Source organism: Malaclemys terrapin, chromosome 9, assembly GCF_027887155.1.
Source record: "Malaclemys terrapin pileata isolate rMalTer1 chromosome 9, rMalTer1.hap1, whole genome shotgun sequence".
NCBI classification, from domain to species: Eukaryota; Metazoa; Chordata; order Testudines; family Emydidae; genus Malaclemys; species Malaclemys terrapin.
This window is the reverse complement of record NC_071513.1, coordinates 150,277-175,220: the sequence shown is the minus strand read 5'-3', so window position 1 is coordinate 175,220 and position 24,944 is coordinate 150,277. Positions and strand designations below refer to the sequence as shown.

Sequence of the window (24,944 nt, the reverse complement as noted above, 5' to 3'; positions counted from 1 at the left end):
CTACGCTATTCGCGTAGCTGAATTTGCGTATCTTAAATCGACCCCCCACTGTAGTGTAGATGTAGCCAAAGAGGCAAGAAGGAAGTAGTGTAGAGCTCTGTATTGGATGGTTCCAAGAAAAGTGGATTTATAGGGATGTTGGGGAATGAGAAGAGGAATAAATGCCTGGGACCAGGGTGGATTAGATTTAAAATAATAATTTAAATCACTAGTCAGGAAGACTCGATTTAATCATGGATTTGTAAATAAAAGTGCATTCTTTTTGGTTGTTATAACCTTAATACATATTCTTTACAACTCAGAGATAGATGTAGGTTTCATTTTTAGAAGGTACACACTATACATTTTTAAAGTGATTTATTTTGAAAACTTTTCAGAATAGTTTTACAGCTATATCAGAACATTGATTGTTTGGTTATTTCATTTACCAAAGGTAATTGAAGCAGATATTTATGAAGTCATTGGGAGGTGAACTATCTCCAATTCAACAGGTTAATCATTAATATTTGGAGTATTTTCTTGCCAGGCTGTATTAGGAGGAGAACATCACCAGACAGACATTTAAATTGTTTTATTTAACTAAAACAACAACGTTATGTATTCTGGATTTTTTTCTTCAACAGCAAACATATAATATTTTAACAAAAGAAGCATATGAATTTTTGAATTTAGTTAAACATTCAAGTTTTTTTTAAATCAGGTTTGTTTTTGTTAAAATTGTTTTTAACTAAAATAGTTAAATGAAATATATTAAAAAAAAAAAAGTTAAATCGACTATGTCAGCCAGATCAACATGAAAAACTTAAAATATTGGCTTCTGCAGCTAACTCAGTCATTGTCTTCACCTTCATTTTCCTGTTTGTTCATAATCTGGAAAAGAAAAACAAGCTTTCCTGCTTTTTCAGATCCCAAACGATTTCTCAATTTGAAATGAATTAGTCCAAAGGAAGAAAATATTCTTTCTACACCAGCAGAAGAAGCTACTGCTGTTAAGTCAGATTATCACTTCAACAGTCTCTGAATCCAAGTGCTTAAGTGATTTCCACCAGTTTGCTGGTATGACTTCCTTTAAAACATCATCAGCAAACATGTATTTCTTGAATGGTTCACCCTTAGCTCTGAAGTTTATTATAGTTGGCATTTTGGAGGGATGATTGTTGGATGTCCATGTCATAGCCACCAACTCTTCTTCAGCAGTTAAGGTTTGACCCTGGTGCTGAGTATTGAGAATATTTGCAAGAAAATGAGCTGGAGATAGTGCTTGTCCCATTCGTTTTTTTAATGCTTGTAATTTAACTCTGACATTGCATATTTCTCTTTTTAAGATCTCACTCAGTTCCTTCCAAATTTCAACAGTGTCAGCAATAAAACAGCTATTTCCCTGCATTTTGTTTAAGGCTACAGAAATAGGCTTCAGGGTACTCAGCATGTGTTCAACATTTCTCTTAAGCCCAATGTTGAGAACTTTGGCTGTGACAGTGCCATCTATTTTTTCATGATTTTGTTCACAAACTGTCATCAGATTAGGCCAGTTCTTGATATAGTACTCAAAACAGTCCACTACTGAGTTCCGTCGCACGTCTTGTGGCATAGTTAGCTTGGTTCCTCCCACTTTTTTCAGAGCGGCTGCTGCAAAGTGGTTGTTACGGAAGTATTTTGCGATTTCATTAGCCTTTATTTCTGGAACACTGAAATCTTTGACTAGGAGATGCATCAAATGAGCACTGCAACCGTATGTTATTAGCTTGGGACTCTCTTCACTCTCTTCTAAATAATTTCTTCTTATCTTGGATACAATTGCAGCATTGTCTGTGACCAAGCTGCGTACTAGACATTTGAATTTTTTTTCACAGTTTGTTATAGCTTTTACTTTTACTTGTAAGTATTCTGCTGTGTGGGCATTATCCTGATGTATCAATTGTTTCTGTAAGGAAGACATTCCCTTCTTCTGTTGTCACACAAGCACATACAACAGGATCATTGTGGACATTGCTCCACCCATCAAGACTCAGGTTAACAATTTCGCCCTCTAGACCTTTTGCACATTGCTCAATTTCTCTTTCATACACTTTATCCAGCAATTTGTCTGGGACATCTGCTCTGTTGGGTGGACTGTAGCCTGGTCTTAATGACTGAACCATGTTAATGAAGTGTGAGTTCTCAATCATACGGAAAGGAGAGTTTGTTGCATAAACAAACCAGGCAATTTTTTCATCAATTACTTTTTGTAATCTGCTGGTTCCTATCACAATCTTATCTGTTGTTTCTGGATGATGGAGATTTTTTTTCTTTTTACTACAGATGATATAGTGTGGCTAGGTGACATACATGATGTGACTGAAACACTATCATTGGCAGATAACTCTGAAAGTATAGAAAATGATGGTGATCTTGAAGGTGGATAGTCTTCAGAATCCTGTATGTTGAGGATGGATTCTCCTAAATAAAATAAGTCAATGCAGTTATTTAATTATTATTACCATTCTGCTCATTTAGTGTTACTCATTGCATTCACTGACACTCAGTACTACTTTAAAGGTGAAATTGTAAAAGGAAGATCTACCTATTTCAGCTATTTATTTTTTATCATAACTGCATCTAAAATGATAGTACCATAGAGTAACAACTATATTTTTTGCTTAAATATGAGAATTCAAGAATAGTCCAGAGGGAAGACAGACAGTCCTTAAGAAAGAAGTATGAAATAAAAAAGTTTACCAACCTGAAGATCCTGCATGTTCAGACATGTTCCTTTCATCATCTTCAACGCAGCTTCCTCCTGAGAAGGAACACTTCTCATGGCGTTGTTTCATTCGGACAACCGGGCCTTGCATTTCTTTTTTGCACTGTTTGCATTTTGCATGCATGCCTGTCTTACCCACAGGTAGAGGAACTTCATTAAAATATTCCCAAACTGGGTCTCTTTTACGGCCTGCTGCCATTATAGGTTTTTCCTGTTAGTGAGAGAATGGTATGGAAGATCTCAAATCAATGAAGGCTACACTCAGAAAGACCTCAAGACTTCTGGAATGTGCTGCTCAAACAATTTCACTTTTGTTTCTACTGCCTGTCCCTCCCTTCTCACATTTATCTCCAGACTTCTTCTCCTTGTCCAGATCTATTCCGCCCCCAACTATCTTCTATTCATTGAACTTTCTGAAACTTTGCACTTTTAGAGAGAGGTAAGGGATTGACTCTGTGTACACAAATTTGCAGAAGGACAATAGGGTTGAGGTCTGTTATTTCTCACCTCTATATATTAACTAATTAATTTAATTAATTTATTTAAAAATTTTTTTGCTGTTAACAGGCGTGTTATCTCTGGAGACACAAATCCATAGTTTGAGAATTGCAATACTAAGCATCTCTGATAGTACTCAGTCTAGAAGATACCGAGTCCCATTGGGTAGATAGAAAGATTAACCTAAATAATCTATACAGAAGCCCCTGGAACACCATAAAATTGGGTCACTAATCCATGAACTATTGGAACTCATTTACAAAACTTTTTTTAAACATTACATGAATATATTGTCTCATACGATAGAATTAGAATTTATAATCCCTACTTCATGATAAGATATCTTTGAGATATATAATGATCTTAATGAAAACTGTCTTTAGATAGATTTTTTTTTTTTCCTCAAAAAGCATTTTATCAAAAAAATCAGATTTTTTTATTTAAATTAAAACAAACAAACATTCATTTTTATCCACCCTGATTGGGACATACTTGGTGCGCTGATGTTTTAAAAGCTTTTGAAACTTAAGTGTTAAGAGGCAGGGGAAGAGGTGGCACTGCGGTCTCTTAGCTGCAAGACATTGACCATGATAAACGTAATTGAAGCAAAAAATCTGTCTAACCCTAATTTGTTTTTAATATCGGGGATTTGTTTAATTTGTTCCCATTACTGGATGTTATACTAGAATCATTGAGATTTGGAATGTAGCTGAGAGGATGTAGCCCTCAGGTTCTGGGACCTCTGTCTGTGGCACAGTATACATCTTATTGCCACTCACCTTCCACGGGCCAAGAATGCTTTGGCAGATTGCCTCAGCAGGACCTTCTCGTCTCACCATGAGAGGTCCCTCCATCCGGAGGTGGCCAGCTCCATCTTCTACAAGTGAGGAACTCCCTAGGTGGACCAGTTTGCAGACCAGGAAATGCCACGTCTTTTGCTCAATAAGGGGCATGGATAGGGGATCCCTGTCGAACGCTTTTCTATTCCCATGGTCGGGGGCTCTGATGTACGCCTTTCCTCTAATGCTGTTGTTCCCAAGGGTCCTCATGAAGATCAAGCAGGACAGAGTGAAGGTGATCCTCATAGTGCTGGCTTGCCTGTGCCAGCACTGGTACAGCGTGCTGCTGGACTTTTCGGTGGCAATTCTGTTCCAGCTGCCACTCAGGCTGGACTTGCTGTCCCAAAACCAGTCTTCTGCATCCAAATCTGGTGGCGCGGCACCTGACGACTTGGCTGCTGCGTGGTTGAATGAGCAAGAGCAGCAGTGCTTGGCCGATGTCCAGCAGATTCTGTTGGGAAGTAGAAAGCCCTCTATCAGAGCAATCTACCTGGCCAAATGGAAGCGGTTCACCTGTTGGACCTCGGATAAAGGCATCCAGCCTGAGTGAGCCTCATTGTAGCTGATTTTAGACTACCTTCTGCATCTCAAGCTCCAGGGCTGGTCTCTTTCATCAATCAAGATCAATTTGGCGGCCATCTCGGCCTTCCATCTGCCACTCAGTGGCAGACTGGTTTTCGCCCAGGACCCGGTGAGAAGGGTAGGTGAACTTGGGGCCGTGATGGCGGATCCTCCTTTCACTATTTCCCATAAGAATAAAGTCCCCCTGTGCCTACATACCAATTTTCTGCCAAAGGTCATATCCAGTTTCATCTCAACCAATCCATCCACTTACCTGCTTTCTTCCTAAAGCCTCATGCTTTAGAAGAGGAATGTCGACTTCACTCCCTCGTCTGCTGGGCCTTGTCCTTCTATCTACAGAGGATGAGACTGATCAAGAAATCCCCTAGATTTGTTTATTACAATAGTTGAAAGAGTCAAGGGACAGGCGATTTCCACACAGAGACTCTCCAAGTGGATTTTGGGGTACATTACACTGTGCTATCAGTTATCTGGACTGCCTCCACCCCTTAGGGTGAGGGCCCATTCCACAAGAGCCCAGGCATCAACCATAGCCACCCTCCAAGATGTGCTGCTTCAGGACATATGCAGAGCAGCCATGTGAAGTTCAGTACATACCTTTGCTACACATTACGCCTTGGTACAGGACTCTGCGATGGATGCCTCATTCGGAACCGCTATCCTCTGCTCAACTATTCCATCCTCATTCTTGCACCCTTTTCCGACGTAGGTACTGCTTGTTAATCACCCTCAGTGGAATACAGTAGGGACCATTGCTTGAAGGAGAAGAAAAAGAGAAGTTGTTGTTGTTACTCCAGCTACAAACAAGTTTCTTTGAGAAGTGTGGTCCCTATCTGTACTCCACTGAGTGTTTATGCAAGCGCATCATGTGTCCAAAATTGGAGATTTTGAAAGTAGTAGTGTCCATTGGTCCACACGTGCTCCCTTGGCTTGTCTCATGGTTTCGTCCGAGATGATAAAGGGTAGGGCAGACTGACCGCATCTCCAGTTCCTTCTCCACCGTGAATACAAGAGATCCAAAGCAGAGGGGAAGGAGGGCGCATAGTTGAATACAGATAGGGACCTCACATCTTAAAGAACCTCTAGTTACATGTAAGTATCCTCTCCTTCTTTTTTGAGGGATGGTCCCTGTTACAAGTAAGTAACCTCCTCATTTCTGCATTTTTCAGGGATGGACTCAAATTGGTGGGTATTAAAGTCAGACTTCAGATTACCAACAGAAGAGGAAATAAGAGCGATGGTGTCCCCAGAGCAGTGCTGCGCCTATTATAGCATGATTGCAGCTGAACAGCGGCTAAAGGTAAATGTCTCTTGCAGGCTAACTGATATATACTGATATATTACAGGTAACTCTTTCTTTGTGAAAACAACAAGGAGTCTGGTGGCACCTTAAAGACTAACAGATTTACTTAGGCATAAGCTTTCGTGGGTAAAAAAACTTACTACTTCAGATGCATAGAGTGAAAGTTACAGATGCAGGCATTATATACTGACACATGAAGAGAAGGGAGTAACTCACAAGTGGAGAACCAGTGTTGACAGGGCCAATTTGATCAGGGTGGATGTAGTTCACTCCCAATAATAGATGAGGAGGTGTCAATTCCAGGAGAGGCAAAGCTGCTTTTGTAATGAGCCAGCCACTTCCAGTCCCCATTCAAGCCCAAATTAATGGTTAAATTTGCAAATGAATTTTAGTTCTGCAGTTTCTCTTTGAAGTCTGTTTCTGAAGTTTTTTTGTTCAAGAATAGTTACTTTTTAATCTGTTATAGAATGTCCAGGGAGATTGAAGTGTTCTCCTACTGGCTTTTGTATGTTACCATTCCTGATGTCCGATTTGTGTCCATTTATTCTTTTACGTAGGGACTGTCCGGTTTGGCCGATGTACATGGCAGAGGGTCATTGCTGGCACATGATGGCATATATAACACTAGTAGACGTGCTGGTGAATGAGCCCCTGATGGTGTGGCTGATATGGTTGGGTCCTCTGATGGTGTCGCTAGAGTAGATATGGGGACAGAGTAGGCAACGAGGTTTGCTACAGGGATTGGTTCCTGGCTTGGTGTTTCTGTGGTGTGGTGTGTAGTTGCTGGTGAGTATTTGCTTCAGGTTGAGGGGTTGTCTGTAAGTGAGGACTGGCCTGCCTCCCAAGGTCTGTGAGAGTGAGGGATCGTTTTCCAGGATAGGTTGTAGATCATTGATAATACGCTGGAGAGGTTTTAGCTGGGAGCTGTACGTGATGGCCAGTGGTGGTCTGTCATTTTCCTTGTTGGGCTTGTACACGCACCCCTCCAGCACCCCCCTCAAATACCCATCCCCTTCTTCAGCTCCCCTCCTCTGACTCCCCACCTGCTCCTCCCCCCCCCCCCCCCCCCGGCAGTATCCTTTTTTAGGGAACCTGAAATATGGTAATCCTAGTCCAAATGCTGATGCATGTTTCAGCTTTGTTAATCTCCTGGTGGGTCTCTCCCCACAGTGTGTTCTGTATACTACACTTGGTCTGTTCTCTGTTGGAGACTGTCAGTCTCATAGTACTCTGTTTTTTCCTTTTCTCATGGGTCCTTTTTATAATTTGGGAGTTTGATTTTTTTTTTTTTTCTTCTGTTTTTCTACAGGATGCAGGTTATGGGGAAAAATCGTTCTTTGCCCCAGAGGAAGAGAATGAAGAGGACTTCCAGATGAAGATTGATGATGAGGTACTGTCATGGCAGAGCAGGGAAAGGGTTAGACATATGATGGCCTGTAAACTAGTCTGGTAGCAAATAAATAAAATAAATGTTTTTTCAAATGGAGAACACATTTTCTTTTGGGTGTGGATTGTATAATCATGATTTCCACTCCTCCCCCCCCCCCCCTTTTTCTGAGGAATCCACTCCTTGCTGCAAAATGGACTCGGTGCAAGGGCTTGTCTGTACAAATAGTTAGTTGTGGCAAACTGGGATACAAGCCTACCCCCACTAGCCTATTATGTGCTAAGTGTCCTGGGGCTGACGGTAAAATCTATGCCAAAACTACAGCTAATATAACAGCAAAGCATGGCCTGAACACATTACAGTAGTGCTCTGAATTTCACTGACTAGTTGTAATAGCTAGGACTGTATTATCTGAGACTGTATTATCCACCCAGCTCCCACCAAAGCAACTGTGCTCACTCTACAGTGATGCTGCTGGTAGATACGCCTGAGAGTCTGACCATAGGCCTAGGGGGAAGAGCCTTGTCAGCATCTCTTCATTGATGAATCCATGGTGGGGAGTTGAGTTGGGAGTTAGAAAGACAAGAAGAAAAGCACCATGAAAAGAAGTGGAGGAGAACCTGGAGAATGGCGAAATGGAGACTAGACCACTCTGTGGACTTTGTCATTGCTCCCTTTAATTGTTATTTAGTGTTTAGTTACCAAGATGATGGAAGTCTTAGAAATATCCAAGATAAAGAGGGAGTCTAAGTAGTGAGTGGACTGTGGTGATCCGTGTCCCATTCTCGAAGGAGATTACTGCAGACCCGAAGCGGTTCAATTTGACAGACTATAAACTTAGATCTAATAAAAATATAGTAATGCAATCTGATGGTACAGCAGGGGTCCATGAGGCATCAGCTAGTGCTAGCATGAGCAGAGGTGCCTGGGAGAGGAGAGAGCTAAGGTGACAGCACAGGTCAGGAGGGCTCAGCACATCAGGGAATGCAGATGTCTATATTTATTTCACTGTATTTTTAAAGCTGTTTGAACATAAAAGTTTCCTCTGAATGAGGACAGTTCATGTGTGTTTATGGTTTACTCAGTTTATGTCCATTAAAAACTCTGGGCTGTCAGTAAATTAAACTTGAGAACATTAGTAAAAACTGTTTAATTTGCTTGAAATTTTGGTGGGGCCAAAAACAGAATGGGTGGAAATCTCTCCCTGGTGAGAGTGACAGAAGTGTGATGGCCTATTCCTCTCCTTTATGGCAGGTGCGCACAGCTCCTTGGAATACCACACGAGCCTTCATTGCTGCTATGAAGGGGAAGTGTCTTCTGGAAGTGACTGGTGTGGCAGATCCTACAGGTTGTGGTGAAGGATTCTCTTATGTGAAGATCCCAAACAAACCAACCCAGCAGAAGGTAGATATGTTCCCAAGGCTGGCGTGGGGCAAGAGGGATAAGTCTGAAGAAGTGGAATAAAGATAGGGTGGGAGGGGCGGTTTGAGAGGATGTCAGACAGAGGGAATGAGAATACAGAAAAGGTTAATGTGTGTGATGACATTCAGAAGCTATGTCTTTCTCTGAACAGGATGATAAGGAGCCACAGCCAGTGAAGAAGACCGTGACAGGGACGGATGCTGATCTCCGGCGTCTGTCTCTCAAAAATGCCAAACAGCTTCTACGTAAATTTGGTGTTCCTGAAGAAGAGGTGAGCTTGATACAGGAGCTGCACAGTATGGAGCCCTGTCCATGGGAAACTTTGTTAGATGGATCCAGAGTGGCTTATGGAGAGGGCTCACTTTTAACTCTAGCCTTTCTGACTACGGATCCTCCTCCCTGAACTATCTGTCTCCTGAAGCCTTTTCTAGTGTGTGTCTTGTTTCTCAGATTAAGAAGCTTTCCCGTTGGGAAGTGATTGATGTGGTGCGCACAATGTCCACAGAGCAGGCTCGCTCAGGGGAGGGGCCTATGAGTAAATTTGCACGTGGGTCTCGGTTCTCAGTGGCAGAACATCAGGAGAGATATAAAGAGGAGTGTCAGCGCATCTTCGACTTGCAGAATAAGTAAGTTCTTATCAGGTATTTACAGCTTCCTGTCCGTTCCCCAGACAGGAGCCTAGAGTCTTTTGCTTTGCTTATGGGCCTTATGGACTTTGAATGCCTGTGAGCTGCAGAGCATAGTGGGGATTCATGTTGATTTGTCCAGCTGAGCCACATTAATAGAGCACTGAGGATGAGGGCTTTGAGGGAATGTTTATAGAAAATATCGGGATGGTTTTGGTGTTCTCTTGTTTGCAGACCTTTTGGGAAAGATCCAGAATGGAAGTCTGGCACCATACCCTGGCAGGTGTGGCATGATATTCCCCAGAGCTCTGTTTCTACGGTCACAGTTTGCTAGCTTCTTACCCCTGTCTGTTGGGTAGAAACTACTGGCTCCACACCCTTTTATGTGTTACTATAGCTCGTAACATTTACATCTCCATTCCAAGGCTATATCTACATTTAAAACACTACAGCAGCACGGCTGCAGCAGCACTTCAGTGTAGACACATACCGCAGCAACAGGAGGGGTTCTCCCTTTGCTGTAGGTAATCCACCTCTCTAAGAGGCGGTAGCTATAGAAGACCTCTTCCATCAACCTAGCTCTAACTACACCTGGGGGTTAGGTTGGCTTAACTGCGTCTCTTGGGGGTGTGGATTTTTTTATAGCCCTGAGAAATGTAGTTATGCCGATTGTAACTTTTCAGTGTAGACCAGCCCCAGGTTCTTTAACCAAAATGTTGGTCTGAGAGCCAGCAGGGTAGGCAGATGAGTGGACTATCACTATGGAGAGAAGGACAATTGAATGCGAGGAGGGGCATTGAGTTTGGGATCCTTTTGGGAGCAGAAGCTGCAGGATGGCTGAAGCAGGAGAGTTGATTAACAGTTTGAGGGGTATATGTACATTCCAGGCTACTGTTTGGGAGGGCTGGTTTCATACCTACTGCTGTCACTTTTGTCCTTTCATTTATGCATGGAGGGTGGTGGTAGATGGCGATGCACTTGTGGTTTGTAAGATAACTGACTTTGAAGCTGTCTCCTGTTTCAGAGTTTTAGAATCAACTGAGATCTTATCAACAGACACAGATAGCAGCTCAGCTGAGGACAGTGACTTCGAGGAGATGGGAAAGAATATTGAGAATATGTTACAGAACAAGAAAACCAGCTCACAGCTGTCTCGGGAAAGAGAAGAACAGGAGCGGAAGGAGCTGCAGAGGATGCTTCTGGGAGAAGACAGTGGCAATGACAAGGAAAGGAGCAAAAAGGACAGGAGAGACAAAAAAGGATTGTGTGAGTGATTGCAATAAGTGTGGTGCTGGGGGCAGGCGATGTGGTGATGGTGTGGAAAACAATCTTGGAGTACCTAGGAATTACTTTATTCGACCAGACCAGTGCTTTGTGTAGCTCAGTGTCCTGTCTGAACTGTTGCTTCAGAGAAAGGTGCATAATCCTCATAATTATGCATTGATGTGTGTAATAGGTCTGTGCCGGGGCTCGACCCTTCCGGGCAGGAGGGGAGCCACACCGACTCACTATTGTGGGGACAAGCAGTCCGTTAGTCCCGAAGCTCCGGCCCTCTGGTACCGGGGCGGAGCAAAGCCAACAGCTAACTCAGGGCTCCGGCCCTCAGGGAGAGGCTGAGCGGACAATCGGGAGTCCGGGGGTCAGGCCCTCTGGTGCAGGGGCTGAGCAGTCGAGCAGCTGGGGAGCCCAGGCCCTGGATCAGGGCGGGGCAAAACACAGTTAAAGCTCAGGCCCTTGTTGCAGGGGCTGAGCGGGCGAAACGGTTTAGGAGCCCAGGCCCTGGATCAGGGCGGGGCAAGCACAGTTAGAGCTCAGGCCCTTAATTGCAGGGGCTGAGCGAATAAGCAGGTGAGGCACGCTTAGGCTCTTGTAGGCGGGCGTTGGGTGAGGGGGAAGCCTGCCACCCATGAGCGGGGTTGCAGGGGGGGGGAACGCAGGCCCACCCACTCCACTGCGTTCCAGCCCGGGGCCCTAGCAGCGGGTACTGCCGCCGCAGGTCAGTGGGGTATCCAGACCGCAACACACTGACATTGGCTCACACTCGGTTGCAGCCGGACCGGGGTCGGCTACCCCCGGGCTACTTCCATGATCCCCCTCAGAGCCTACTTCGTTCGTCGCACCGGGCTCGGGCCAGTCCATCTGCATGGGCTCCTCTCGGCCAGGGCTTGGTGGCAGGTCCGGTAGCTCTGCCGGGAAGTCAGGCCAACGGCACTCAGGCGGCTCCTCTGGGTAGCAGCAGGGGCGGAGGGGTTCGGGTGCAGTCTCGCCCTCAGGGTTAGTGGGGTGGGGCTCCCAGGGATGCTCCCAGCGACGGGCTCGGACGGGCTCCGGCGGCTCCTCCTCGTAGCGTGCCCGGGGTAGCTCAGGCCAGTTAGGGCCCAGGCCTCGGAGGTCTCTTGGTCGGGAGCTCCCGGCCGCACGTCTGCTCCCTGTGGTAGCTGGGCGCGGACTGAGCTCTGCCGGCCGGCCTTTATACTTCCTGTCCTGCCCCTTGACTTCCGGGGGGTGGGGACAGGCGGAGGTGGTTCCACCCACTCTGGTGCCTGCACCGCGGGCTCCCTCTTCTGGGCAGGAGGGGAGCCACACCGACTCACTACAATGTGCTTGTTTGAATGTGCTTATTCAAAAGAGGTGGAGGGTGGTATTGTCTTCCTACCCCCAAGCACATAGATGGATTAGCTTAAGGCGTGAAGATTAATATCTATTGTGTTCCCTTTGCCTGCTGATTTTATAGTTCTGTTATAAAGCTATCAAGTTTGGGCTGACTTGTTTAGGATGTCAAGTGCTGCATTCTGCTCAGAATTCCTTTACTCTTGAGAGAGGTTTGCAGACTTTTTTCTACCGCAGTGGTTTTCAACCTATCGGCCGTGGACCTCTAGGTCTAAGACCCACAGACTATGTCTAAGATTTCCAGAAGGGTCCACACCTCTATTTGAAAATTTTTAGGGATCAGCAAATGAAAAAAGGTTGAAAACCACTGCTCTAGAGCTTTATTTACTTTATAATTAGTACGATGTTATTTTAACAATTTGTGACATCCTCATCTGGTTACACCACAGTTGTATATGTGCAACAGATTTTCACAACACATTCTAGGCGTTAGTCGTGTTTGTGTGTCCAAATCTACCACACTGTGTTGTAGCAATTTATTCTGGAAAAACTTGGGCAGCTATCCTGTAGTGCCTCAGCAGAGAAGAGTGTAATTTGGAGTACATCTACACCTAGGGCTTGTCTACACTATAGTATTGTGATATGTCCTTACCATGCCGGTAAAACATCTCACCTCCACAAAAACAACTTCCAGCAATGCCCAGTTGCTCAGACCATCATTGTTGTTACATCTTATTCTGATCAAAATTAATCACTATTGAATCGGTAGTGGATTGATCTGTAATGTGGTATTGCCACTGCAGGCAGGAAACTCAGACTAGAAAAAAGTTCTTTGACAGAGGGGACATTTAACCACGAGGACATTACCAACTTTTCCTTTGGCTGACAGAAGGTCTCAATCAGGCTGGATGTCAGAAGTGTCTTGGATTTCTGCTTGCACAGAACCGAGCCTTCAGAAAGTCACATGGGTTATGTGTTTATATATGCCATTTGTAAAGAAGATAACAGAGCCTCTAAGGCAACAGTGTTTAAATAGGTAGTAGCAGCAATCAGGGCAGGCAGAACTCCACATGGGATCAGGAAACACTCAACTAGGGCAATGGCAACTCGGAGCCTGAGAGAAATTAAAAAAGGGAGGGCTATTGAGTTAGCCATTCCTACAAGACCTGATGGAAACAGCTCTGCTGGGAAATTCTGTAAAGAAATTTGTAACCACATCTCCTTTCAGAGTGGAGAGAATTCACAAGGACAGCTTAACTAAAGCCATTGACTATAAACAAAAGCCAGCCCCAACAGATAATGAAGGAAAGGGGCCTCTGGACTGTTGGGGTCTGTTTTGTAAAGTCAAAATTTGCAGGCTAGAACAAAACAGTGTTTTACAGGAGAACTTGTTCCAGAACTCTGCATGCAGGAGGATGTGTGGGCATGGCTAACCCAGTTGTTTTCCTTTTTTTCAGGGTTATGGATTGCATGTTATGAGATGTGATTTTAAGGATCAAGTACTCATATTGTTTATTCTTCCCTTTCAGTAATTGATAGCATTACTGCTGAATCTTGGGTTCCTCTGTCTGATCTTTCTTCCTTCTGTCCAGGACAGATACATAGTGCAGATATCTAGGCTGAAATTGCAATGAAAGAAATGACAGAAGCTACATGTGTATGACCTAGATATTTATATAACACTTGAGTGCCATGGTTTAACTTTTCCCAGTTAATATGTGAAATCCTTGTTGACGCTGATACTGCGTTGATGAGCACCAATAAAAGAACCTGCCTAGATAAATCTAACTTCTTATCTTATCTTTCTGCTCATACCATGGTATCTGCATGCCTTACATCTGCATCCTAGATTCTAGAGATGGTATTTTAGATTCTCAAGCAAACAGGTTTGTCCCTGTCCCTGTTCTCTGGTATTGGTGTCTCATGATCTCTCAGGACAAAGGGAATGTAAAATTTCTAGAGCATGAACTGTTTTGGAAACCATTAAAATAATCTCTTTTGTAGCATCAGCTTCAGGCATCTCAGCAGGCTCTCACAAAGATGATGACACTGCTTCTGTAACCAGTCTCAATTCCTCTGCCACTGGCCGTCGCCTCAAAATCTATCGCACGTTTCGAGACGAGGATGGGAAAGAGTATGTGCGGTGTGAGACAGTTCGTAAGCCCTCTGTCATTGATGCCTACAGCCGAATACGGACCACCAAGGATGAAGAGTTCATGTAAGGCCTTAGAAGACTTTTCATTTCCTTCTGGCATCAGTTATGTAGAGTGTCGGCATATCAGTTCCTGGCTGTGGGGAATTACTGCTGAAAAATACTGAATCCAGTATAACTGAACTGAGAATGCACTCTTTTGGCCGCAGGTGGGATGGCTCTTATGCCTGCTGCATGGCAGGAAGAGGTATGTTCCTCATGGCCTGTGGAGCAATCTCTGGCTTTGTCCAGTACCTAATACTCGAGAGAGGTGAAAATCTTCAATAATGCAATTGTCCAAGTGCAAATTATTTCCCTCTGTTTAAAATGTGTTGTCTTTTAATGTGGTTGAATTTCCTCAGCAGAGCTGATATCTGGGATTATTGTAGGTGAAGACAGCAGCCACGCTTATAGTTAAGGTTGCTTAACTCTTTCCAATGTAAGACCTTGTTTTCAATCGCTTTATAACTCTGCCAAACTCGAATCATTTGGGCTGAAAATTTTCATTCGGTCTCTGGCTGAATTTTTTGGAAAGTTTAAACAAAGATGGTTCAGCCACTTCAGCAAATGGAAATGTTTTGCCAGTGTAAATTATTATAACCATTTATTTGAGAAGCTCTAGCACCTTTATACTTTGGTGCATGAACTTGAATGTTGGCAAGGGGTTGCCCTCAGGTTATCGGGCTGCCTTTTTTGTTGTCTCTGTGAAATACCAGCGAAATTCCAGCTGCATTGTAAGCCTCTGAAAATGCTATTTGCATATGTTCAGAGGTTTGTCAGAGGCTGGTAAATAAATTCTCCAAAAAATCTATTTACACTTAGCCTGTGCTAGTCCAGTGCCATAGGGATTGGGTAGGATTTCCCCTACAGTAGCTCATTTTAGCTGCAGAGGGGGTAGGAGCAACAGGGATAGGCAGAAAGAGTCTGAAACAGCTAGAGAACACCCCTCACCAGAACCTGGAACAGAACGCAAAATTTCGGAGTCCCTATGTTTCTCTGCTGACTAGCAAAAAGCTATAAAAGCCACTGGCAAAGTTTGTCTCTCCACGTCTAGTGACTGGTCCACATGGAGGATAATAGCTTATTGCTGCTACTAGTTACTCTTTTAGCTCAAGTGACAGAGGACTGTGCTGTAGATGTAAAGTTTTCAGCCCTGCTAAGACTTATGTGGGGATCATTATGGAACCTTAAACTGACTGCCTTGTATATATCCTTTATGATGATCTTTAGTTACGTGATCACATACTATTTTGTGCACAGGATGGACTGTACTAAGGGCATGAATCAGGGTTATGTAGTAAATGAGACCATTGTCCATAGGATCCTTACCTCACTTAAAGCAGAAATTGAGAAGTGTACAGTGAATGAGGCGGGATTGCAGGAAGAAAAAGAATGGTCTTGTGGTTAAGGCAGGGGAATACCACCATGGAGAATTGGATTCTATCCCTACCTCTGCCACAAACTTTTCCAGTTATATACCGTGGCCACTGTGTATCTCATTTTATGTGTGCCTAACTTGAGACACGGGGGGCCTCATTTGCAAAAATTCTGTGTGCTCAGTTGCAACAAAACTTGATGTGCTTTGAACATATACATTTTAAATACTCTGGAAAATTGGGCACTAAGCATTTCAAATTGGGCACCCTGAATTAGTGGACACTTCTGACAGTTTTGACCTTAATCTTTTTGTGCCTCAGTTTCCAATCTGGAAAATAGGGATAATCTCCTCCTCTCAGCTCAGAAGGGTGTTATGAAAATAAGTTCATTAATGTTTATGAAGCACTTGAAAATTTACAATGATGAACACGATAGAAAAATCCATGAGGAAATTAATAATTCTGTACTCAGTGTAGGGTTTGGATGGTGTGTGGCAAATGAGGTCTGAGGTCATTGCACGATAAGGATAATGAAACATATTTAATAGCTACCCATTCTGAGAGCACCCTTTATCTTGTGCACTGAATGAGGCAGGGGCCTGTGGAAAAAATAGCATGTGATCATGTAATTAAAGGCTGTATCATAATGCATCTGCATAAAAAGGCTGAATTAAGGTTTCACGGGCAATCTGAATGCTCGATTTTGTAATCCTAATATTCTTTTAACATAGGAATTTAAAAAATATTTCGTACCTTCTAGTTTAGTAAATCTACAGTGTATCTAAAAAATAGACTGAGTTGTCCAGATAGTCTGTGACCAGTGCCATGTGGGTCAACCAGTCAAAATCTCAAGTGTCTCCTTCACTCCAGGACTGGCTATGCCTGGGAGTGTTGCTGACGTGCTCACAATTGCTTCGTTGGGAAAGGGATCTTGTTCTACTGCCCATCCACCCTCTGCATGCTGACTTGTGTAGGGATCACTGCTCCCATCAGTGAAACTAGATAAATCCTGTTCATGGGAGGAAGTGTTTAAACAAAAATACTAGTGCTTTTCATGAAGGTTTGGGGATAAGGCTCTGCTGTTCCACCACTCTTGCTCCTCTGGGAGGGATCCTACTGTGGGTGTTCAAGTTCCAGGAAAACTGGGCTGGCAGAAGGATGCTTGGCCACTTGTAGACCTAGATTAAAACCTTTGTGTTCCAGACGAAAATTTGCCCTCTTTGATGAGCAGCACCGGGAGGAGATGCGGAAGGAGCGGCGCAGGATCCAGGAGCAGCTAAGGCGGCTCAAACGGAACCAGGAAAAAGAAAAACTCAAGGGCCCACCAGAGAAAAAACCCAAGAAAATGAAGGAGCGGCCAGATCTGAAGGTAACTAAGCATCAAGTAAAACAAAGCAATCCAAGGGAGAAAAGGCAATGGAATACAGTGTCCTAGCAAACCTCATTTGGATAGAAGAAAGAGGAGAAAACTATGGGATACGTTATGACAACATAGGTGCTGTTTCCAGGGTCTTAATATCAAGTATAAGTCACACACTCCATGCTTAGTTTTGCTCTATAACATGGTCCAGAATATCCCAGGTCCAGTACTTCCAGATAAGTGCTAATGACTCTTATCATGACGTGAGCAATTTTTGGCTGTCAAGCGATTAAAAAAATTAATCGCGATTAATTGCACGATTAATCGTGCTGTTAAACAATAATAGAATACCATTTTAAATATTTTTGGATGTTTTCTACATTTTAAAATATATTGATTTCAATTACAACACAGAATACAAAGTGTACAGTGCTCACTTTATATTTATATTTGATTACAAATATTTGCACTGTAAAAAACAAAAGAAATAGTATTTTTCAGTTCACCTAATACAAGTACAGTAATGCAGTCTCTTTATCATGAAAGTTTAACTTAAAAATGTAGATTTTTGTTGTTGTTACATAACTGCACTCAAAAATAAAACAATGTAAAACTTTAGAGCCTACAAGTCTACTCAGCCCTACTTCAGCCAATCGCTCAGAAAAATAAGTTTGGTTACAATTTGCAGGAGATAATGTTGCCTGCTTCTTGTTTACAATGTCACCTGAAAGTGAGAAGAGGCATTTGCATGGCACTGTTGTAGCTGGTGTTGCAAGATATTTACATGCCAGATGCGCTAAAGATTCATATGTCCTTTCATGCTTCAACCATCATTCCAGGGCACATGCGTCCATTCTGATTACATGTTCTGCTTGATAACGATCCAAAGCAGAGTGGACTGACGCATGTTCATTTTCATCATCTGAATCAGATGCCACCAGCAGAACATTGATTTTCTTTTTCGGTGGTTTGGGTTCTGTACATCTGAGTGTTGCTATTTTAAGACTTCTGAAAGCATGCTCCACACCTTGTCCCTCTCAGATTTTGGATGGCACTTCAGATTCCTAAAGCTTGGGTTGAGTGCTGTAGCTATTTTTAGAGATCTCATATTGGTACCTTCTTTGCGTTTTATCAAATCTGTGGTGAGTGTTCTTAAAACAAACAAGATGTGCTGGGTCATCATCCGAGACTGCTGTAACATGAAATATATGGCAGAATTTGGGTAAAACAGAACAAAACAGAACTCCCCAAGGAGTTCAGTCATAAATTTAATTATCACATTTTTTTTTTTTTTTTTTTTTTTTTTTTTTTTTAACGAGCATCATCAGCATGGAAGCATGTCCTCTGGACTGGTGGCCAAAGCATGAAGGGACATATGAATGTTTAGCATATATGGCATGTAACTACCTTGCAAAGCCAGCTACAAAAGTGCCATGCAAATGCTTGTTCTCACGTTTTGGTGATGTAAATAAGAAGCAGGCAGCATTATCTCCCATAAATGTAAACAAACTTGTTTGTCTTAGCAATTGGCTAAACAAGAAGTAGGACTGAGTGGACTTGTGGGCGCTAAAGTTTTACATTGTTTTGTTTTTGAGTGCAGTTATGTAACAAAATAAAATCTACATTTGTAAATTACACTTTAACGATAGAGATTGCACTACAGTACTTGTCTGAGGTGAATTGAAAAATACGATTTCTTTTGTTTATCTTTTTTACTGTGCAAATATTAGTAATAAAAAATAATATATAGTGAGCACTCTAACTTTATTCTGTGTTGTAATAGAAATCAATATATTTGAAAACGTGAAAAAAATCCAGAAATATTTAATAAATTTCAATTGGTATTCTATTGTTTAACAGTATGATTAATCATGATTAATTTTTTGAGTTAATCTCATGAGTTAAATGTGATTAATCAACAGCACTAATTATTTCCTTTATATGTTATGTGGAGCTAGAACATCAGGCCAGTAAGAAGCTGCTATCTTACTGGTAAATCGGTAATTATCTTACCTCTAAATCAAATGGTGGATTCTCTGTCTTTGACTTCAAATTAAGACTAGATGCCTTTCTGGAACTGATACTTTAACCAAGCACAAATTATACAGGGCTTAAAACGGATAACTGGGTGAAATTTAATGGCTTGTGATATGTGAGAGGTCAGACTAGATGATATATAGTTTCCATCTGGCCTTAAACTCTGAATAAATTTTAATTGTTCACCTTGTTTATCTTTTCTGCAGTTAAAATGTGGGGCCTGTGGTGCAATTGGACACATGAGAACTAATAAATTCTGTCCCCTCTACTATCAAACGAATGCCCCACCCTCCAACCCTGTTGCCATGACAGAGGAGCAGGAGGAAGAGCTGGAAAAGACAGTCATTCACAATGATAATGAAGAGCTTATCAAAGTGGAGGGGACCAAAATTGTTCTTGGAAAGCAACTGATTGAGAGGTGAGGGCAGGACTGGAGGTGCAGGGATGGGTGATGAGAAGGGCAGTCTGTGGGCTGATGCAAAATACATACACCTCACAGGTGCAGTAGATACAGGAGTAAAGTGGCTGGGTTTTAGATATATTGTTGATAATGTAGTATTTAAATCCTGATTGAGCTTGGTATTGTACCAGACAGGATCCATGCTGATTTTGAGGTGCAAACAGTCTTGTTGGTAAGAGATGCAAAGGAAATAAGAGGTCTATTTCTTTTCTCTAGTGCAGATGAAGTTCGCAGGAAATCACTGGTCTTGAAGTTCCCTAAACAGCAGCTTCCTCCAAAGAAAAAGCGGCGGGTTGGGACCACAGTTCACTGCGATTACTTGAATGTGAGTGTAGATGTCATTGGATCAGTTTTTAGTCTCGTCATGTCCAATTGTTAAGGCTACGTTTTAGTCATGGGTATTTTTAGTAAAAGTCATGGACAGATCATGGGCAGTAAACAAAAATTCACGGCCTGTAACCTGTCCATGACTTTTACTACATACGCTCACTAAAACTTGGGGTGCCGTGGTTCTCTAAGGGGGGGTGGGGTCTGTGGGTGCTTAGGGGGTGGGGCACAGGCAGCGGCGCACGGGGCCTGCAGGTGCAGGCAGCATGTGGAGCCCCCTGACCTCTCCGCCTAGAAGCTGCAGGGCCATTCCAGTGGGAGTCAGGGAGCCCCCACCCTGAGGTAAGTGAGCCCCCGCCCCCTCCCACACACCCAAACTGCTGAAGCTGGCCCAGGGGCTGCCTGGCTTGGGTAGCTCCTGAGCCATCACCGGCTGCTGCAGAAGTCACAGAGGTCATGGAAAGTCATGGAATCCGTGACAGACTCACAGGCTTACCCATTGTCCATCCTGTTCAGTCCTTGAACTGCTCTTGGCCATCCATAGTACAGCACATGAGGCATTTATCTGCATATCCACCCATAGAATTAATAAACTAAACCTGCAGAGAACTTGTTTAGATTGATATTTTGTGTTTTGGAAGTGCCTTAATTTTCTACTTCTATCTGATTTCTTCAGCGGCCTCACAAGTCCATCCATCGGCGACGAACGGACCCTATGGTAACTTTGTCATCCATTCTAGAGGGCATTATCAACGATATGAGGGATCTTCCCAATGTAAGTTTAGGCCGTATGATCAAAGTTCTGTGTCCTGAGTAGGCTGATAGATTGAGTTATGTGGCTGAATCTGAGACCCCAGAATTATGCAACACTGTCCCCGCAAGCTCTCTCCCTGTCACTGCCTCCTTGGTCCAGTCCAATCAGACTTGCATCCCTTGACTATTGCCCTCAATTCTTCAGTTTATTGTGCTGCAGGTTGTTTTCAGTGAGAGTAACTGACTCCTAGATGTCTAGGTAATATGATAACTGGGGCTCTTGGAATCAGGGAAAGCAGTTAAGCCTTTTTGGCACTGGGGAGATGATACATCTCTGCTTTCATTTCCCTCCTGTCATCTGAGCAGTAAAGGGGGGAGAGGATCAATGCAGGGAGAAGGGTTGAATTTTTCATTCCCACCCCATTATTTGTTACTAATCCAACAATTAGTAAGTAAATTAGCTTCGTGTTTCTTTTTAAATGATCAGCAGTGGAATAATTCACAATGTTGACGTGTCATCGTTAAGCTTCAGACTCACCCCACTAATAGGCTCTTGCATTCTGACCTACACTTTCAAAGCTGTCACCAGACTCCTAGACATCATTGTATTGGCTTACATTTATTTCACACTTTGAAGATTATCTTTGCAACGGTAAGGATTAGTGAATTTTTTTAAAAATAAAAGTTTAGAATCTCTGGAGCACAACTATAGAGCGGATGCAAAAAGGACAATTGTGCAGCAATTTATACAGGTTTATAATTGTATTATATGTGGGATTTTGGAGAGAGCTATTGAATATCGACTTGTTTCTGGTTTTAGGTAGAGTTGGAATTGATTTTAAAATATTAGCCAAGATTTACAAAAATAGGAGTCTAAAGTTAAGTTTCTTATTTAGGCTCCTGTGAAAGTAAACGTACTTTCAAAAGTGCTGAACACCCAGTAACTCCCACTGAAGTCCTTGTGGGATGCTTCTTCCTCAGAATGGTGGCAAAGTCATAATAGAATAGTAAATTCTGTGGAGAGAAACAAAATACCACAGTCACATACAGTTGGTCTTCAGCATATGTAGCTTAGTATTTATGTCTACACAGCGTTTTGGAGCAAGCCTCCCAGTCGGGGTTGATAGACTTGGGGTAGTGGGGCTCGCACTAGTTCTCTAAAATTAGCTGTGCAGACAGCGCTTTGAAGTTGCAGGTTGGGCTCTGAAGCCTAGGGAGGGGGTAGACATCAAAGCCCAAGCTTGAGCCTGACCTGAACTTCAAAGTGCTGTCTATGCAGCTATTTTTAGAGTGCTAGCATGAGCCCCGATACCCCAAATCTATTGACCGGACTGGAAGGTTCACTCCAAAATACCATGTAGACATACCCTAAAGGGCCTCTGATCTGCTGGCTATTCTGCTTGTGGAGGTTGATGGGACTGAATGCCCATTTTTTTTTGTATTCCTCAGACATACCCATTTCACACACCTGTTAATGCAAAGGTCGTGAAAGACTATTACAAAATCATTACACGGCCTATGGACCTACAGACCCTGCGTGAAAATGTCCGTAAACGTCTATATCCTTCCCGGGAAGAGTTCCGTGAACACCTGGAGCTGATTGTCAAGAACAGTGCAACGTACAATGGTAGGAAGCTCCCTAAAACACTGAGGTTCAGTTTTTCATCTGGTGAGCTGTGTTGCACTGTAATGGGAATTGTGCATATGCCTTGTGTATGGAATCTGGTGGCATGGGAGGGGGAAAACTCTCATACTCTGCAGGGAAAAGATGAAAGCAGCAAAGTTAACGCTGTCAAAATGAATAAGATGAATATAACAGACTTCTTCAAAGATATCAGGAGGACAATAAATTAGTCAGCTTGTTATAAATTTAGAAGGGGTGAACTCTAAAATCTGTCTATACAAAACAAAATAAGAGGCTTGGGCAGTTAGGAAGTAATGAAGGCTTTATCAACAGGAGGTCAGATTTGCAGGTAGAGGTACCCTGTTAATTTCTGGCCATAACCCGAGCTCTGTCCACAGGTGAAGCCAAAATGAGTCATTCTTGATAGATTGCACTTTACGATATGATCATCCTTCTCTTTTCTTTCAAACTTTGATCAGCAGTGAGAGAGTTACCAATGTTAGTATTTACATTGCCATATTATGCTTCAGAGTCTATGCATTCCTTGAAGTGAATTGCGGCAATCCACACCTCTCAAGGCTGTTACTTCATATTCTGCAGATTGAGGAGTAGCCTTCGTTACAAAGGCTTTGTCTAGACTACCACTTTTGTCAGTAAACCTTTTGTTGGTCAGGGGTGTGGAAAAAAACACCTTTCTGACCGACATAAGTTGCATCGGCAAAAGTGCTGGTGTAGACCGCGCTATGTCGGCAGGATCGACTCTACAGCCGATGTAGCTAATGCCAGTCATTTGGGGATGGTTTAATTATGATGACGGGAGAGCTCTCTCCTGCTGGCAAAGAGCAGCTTACCCGGGAGACCATACAGTGGCACAGCTGAAGTGGTGCAGCTATACCGCTGTAAGGTCCGTAATGTAGACATAGCCAAAGGCTTTGCTGATACAGCTATGCCAGCAGAACCCCCCAGTGGAGACTTAGACCCCCCAGTAGAGCTTATACAAGCAAAAGGACTGTGCCAGGATAGCTGTGTTTGCATGGGTTTTTTTTTTTTTTTGGCAGAGCTTTGTTAGTCAAGGGTGTGGTTCTTTCACACCCTGCCAATGTAAGTATGCTGACAAAACTTTGTAGTGTAGGCTGGCTTCAGGCAAACATCACTATAGTGATTTACATTTGGTTGGTGTTTTCAAGGTTTTCGTCCCAGCCAGAAACCTATTTTTGGAAAATGAATCTTTAGATTTTATAGAGCAACATGCAGTTGCTGGGTAAAAGTGCTGATTCACTGAACCACTGTGAGGCAGCCCTATTGTGACTCCTGTTAACACAGCTTTTTATCTGACAAGTATTCTTTAAAAATATTAGGCACTATATAAGTGCTAAGCCTTGCCATATTCCAGGCCTCATGTATTCAGCGGCAAGCAGGACTTAAACTCTGGTAGACCTCCCTGGATTCTGCAGTAGTCTGGAAAATCTGTAGCCACTTCATTCACAAAGGAATCACCGTCTTTGCTCAGTTGGTTTTCCGTGTTTTCTTCACAAACACGAGGGCTAGAATAATGGGTTGTTCTTCGAGTGCTTGCTCATGTCAATTCCAGTCGGGGGTGTGTGCGCTGCACAGTAGCCGGACGTTTTTTCCCCTAGCAGTACCCGTCGGTTTGGCTCAGGCGCCCCCTGGAATAGTGCCTCCATGGCGCCATATATAGGGTCCTGCCAACCCGCTGCCACTTCAGTTCCTTCTTACCGCCTGTGATGGTTAGCCAGAATGCTTGTTCTCTCTTGCTTCGGCAAGCCTTTCTCCCTAGTAGTCTTCAGACTTTCCTCCTGTAAATAGTTAAATCAGTAGTTAGTAGTAGTAGTCATTCAGTCAATATATAGTTAGAATTCCAGTAGGGAATTGTTCTGGGGGTACCCCTCATTGTGTTTCCCGCGGTACTGGGGCATGCCTCAGTCCCCGGGGTTTAAACCTTGTGCAGCTTGTAGCAGGCCTATACCCAGGAGTGACCCCCACACTTCCCACTTGAAGTGTTTGGGGGAATTGCATCAAAAGGACTGTTGTGCTGGAGTTGCCCTCCACGCCGGAGACCTTTGAGGTGGTGAGAGAACTTACCACATTCACCTAGGCAAGACAGGGCACCGAGCTCAAAAGCAGCGGCACCCCCAAGACCATCGGTGCCGTCCCGAGGCAAGCCAGCGATGGTACTATGTTGGTCGCGATCCCCTCGGCACTGGTCACCGCTACCCTCAGGCAGCGGACAGGCAGGGGAGCAGCACCGGTCCCCAAGCTCCTGGCACCGGACTCAAAACAGGCGAGAGCATTTCTACCAGAGTCGCGTTTTCAGACCTGTTGCAACAACATACAAAGTCTCTGACAATTCCCTACTACCACAGCAAGGAATTGCCTAAAGCCCCTGGGCCACGTGGCTGCCTGTACTTACATAGTACAGCATGTCAGACTGAGACTCCAAGCTCTTCAGGTGTGGCTAGCCTCGGTGTATCGACCAAATTGGGGCAGTCTAAACCAGATAGTCACTCTTTCCCAACTGGTTCTTGAGTCTCTCCTATGGTGGCTCAGCCTGCAAGTGGTGTGTGTGGTTATTCCCTACTCCAAACCTCAGCCATCCCTGTCACTGGTTATGGATGTGTCAGCAGTGGGTTGGGGAGGGCATCTAGGGGAGCTCAGGACTCAGGGCCTCTAGTCCCAAGTGGAGCTCTCATTTCACTTCACATCAACGTCAAAGAGCTGAAGGCAGTCTGTCTGGCATGGCAGTCCATCTGGCATGCCAGACCTTCCAAACTCACTTGGAGGGGAG

General features: G+C 43.6%; 1 protein-coding gene across 2 annotated transcripts in view; it reads left to right on the top strand.

The window, feature by feature from the left end:
* The window catches only part of TAF1 (TATA-box binding protein associated factor 1), a 115,232-nt gene that overhangs the window by 51,799 nt on the left and 38,489 nt on the right, over positions 1–24,944 (top strand). For both annotated transcript variants that reach the window (XM_054039258.1, XM_054039257.1), the window contains exons 18-29: positions 5,832–5,962; positions 7,275–7,355; positions 8,607–8,756; positions 8,926–9,045; positions 9,225–9,400; positions 10,425–10,666; positions 14,015–14,228; positions 16,781–16,946; positions 19,181–19,392; positions 19,651–19,759; positions 20,438–20,536; positions 21,964–22,141. In XM_054039258.1, the coding sequence (XP_053895233.1) occupies positions 5,832–5,962; positions 7,275–7,355; positions 8,607–8,756; positions 8,926–9,045; positions 9,225–9,400; positions 10,425–10,666; positions 14,015–14,228; positions 16,781–16,946; positions 19,181–19,392; positions 19,651–19,759; positions 20,438–20,536; positions 21,964–22,141 (1,878 nt within the window). The remainder of the gene's footprint in view (positions 1–5,831; positions 5,963–7,274; positions 7,356–8,606; positions 8,757–8,925; positions 9,046–9,224; positions 9,401–10,424; positions 10,667–14,014; positions 14,229–16,780; positions 16,947–19,180; positions 19,393–19,650; positions 19,760–20,437; positions 20,537–21,963; positions 22,142–24,944) is intronic.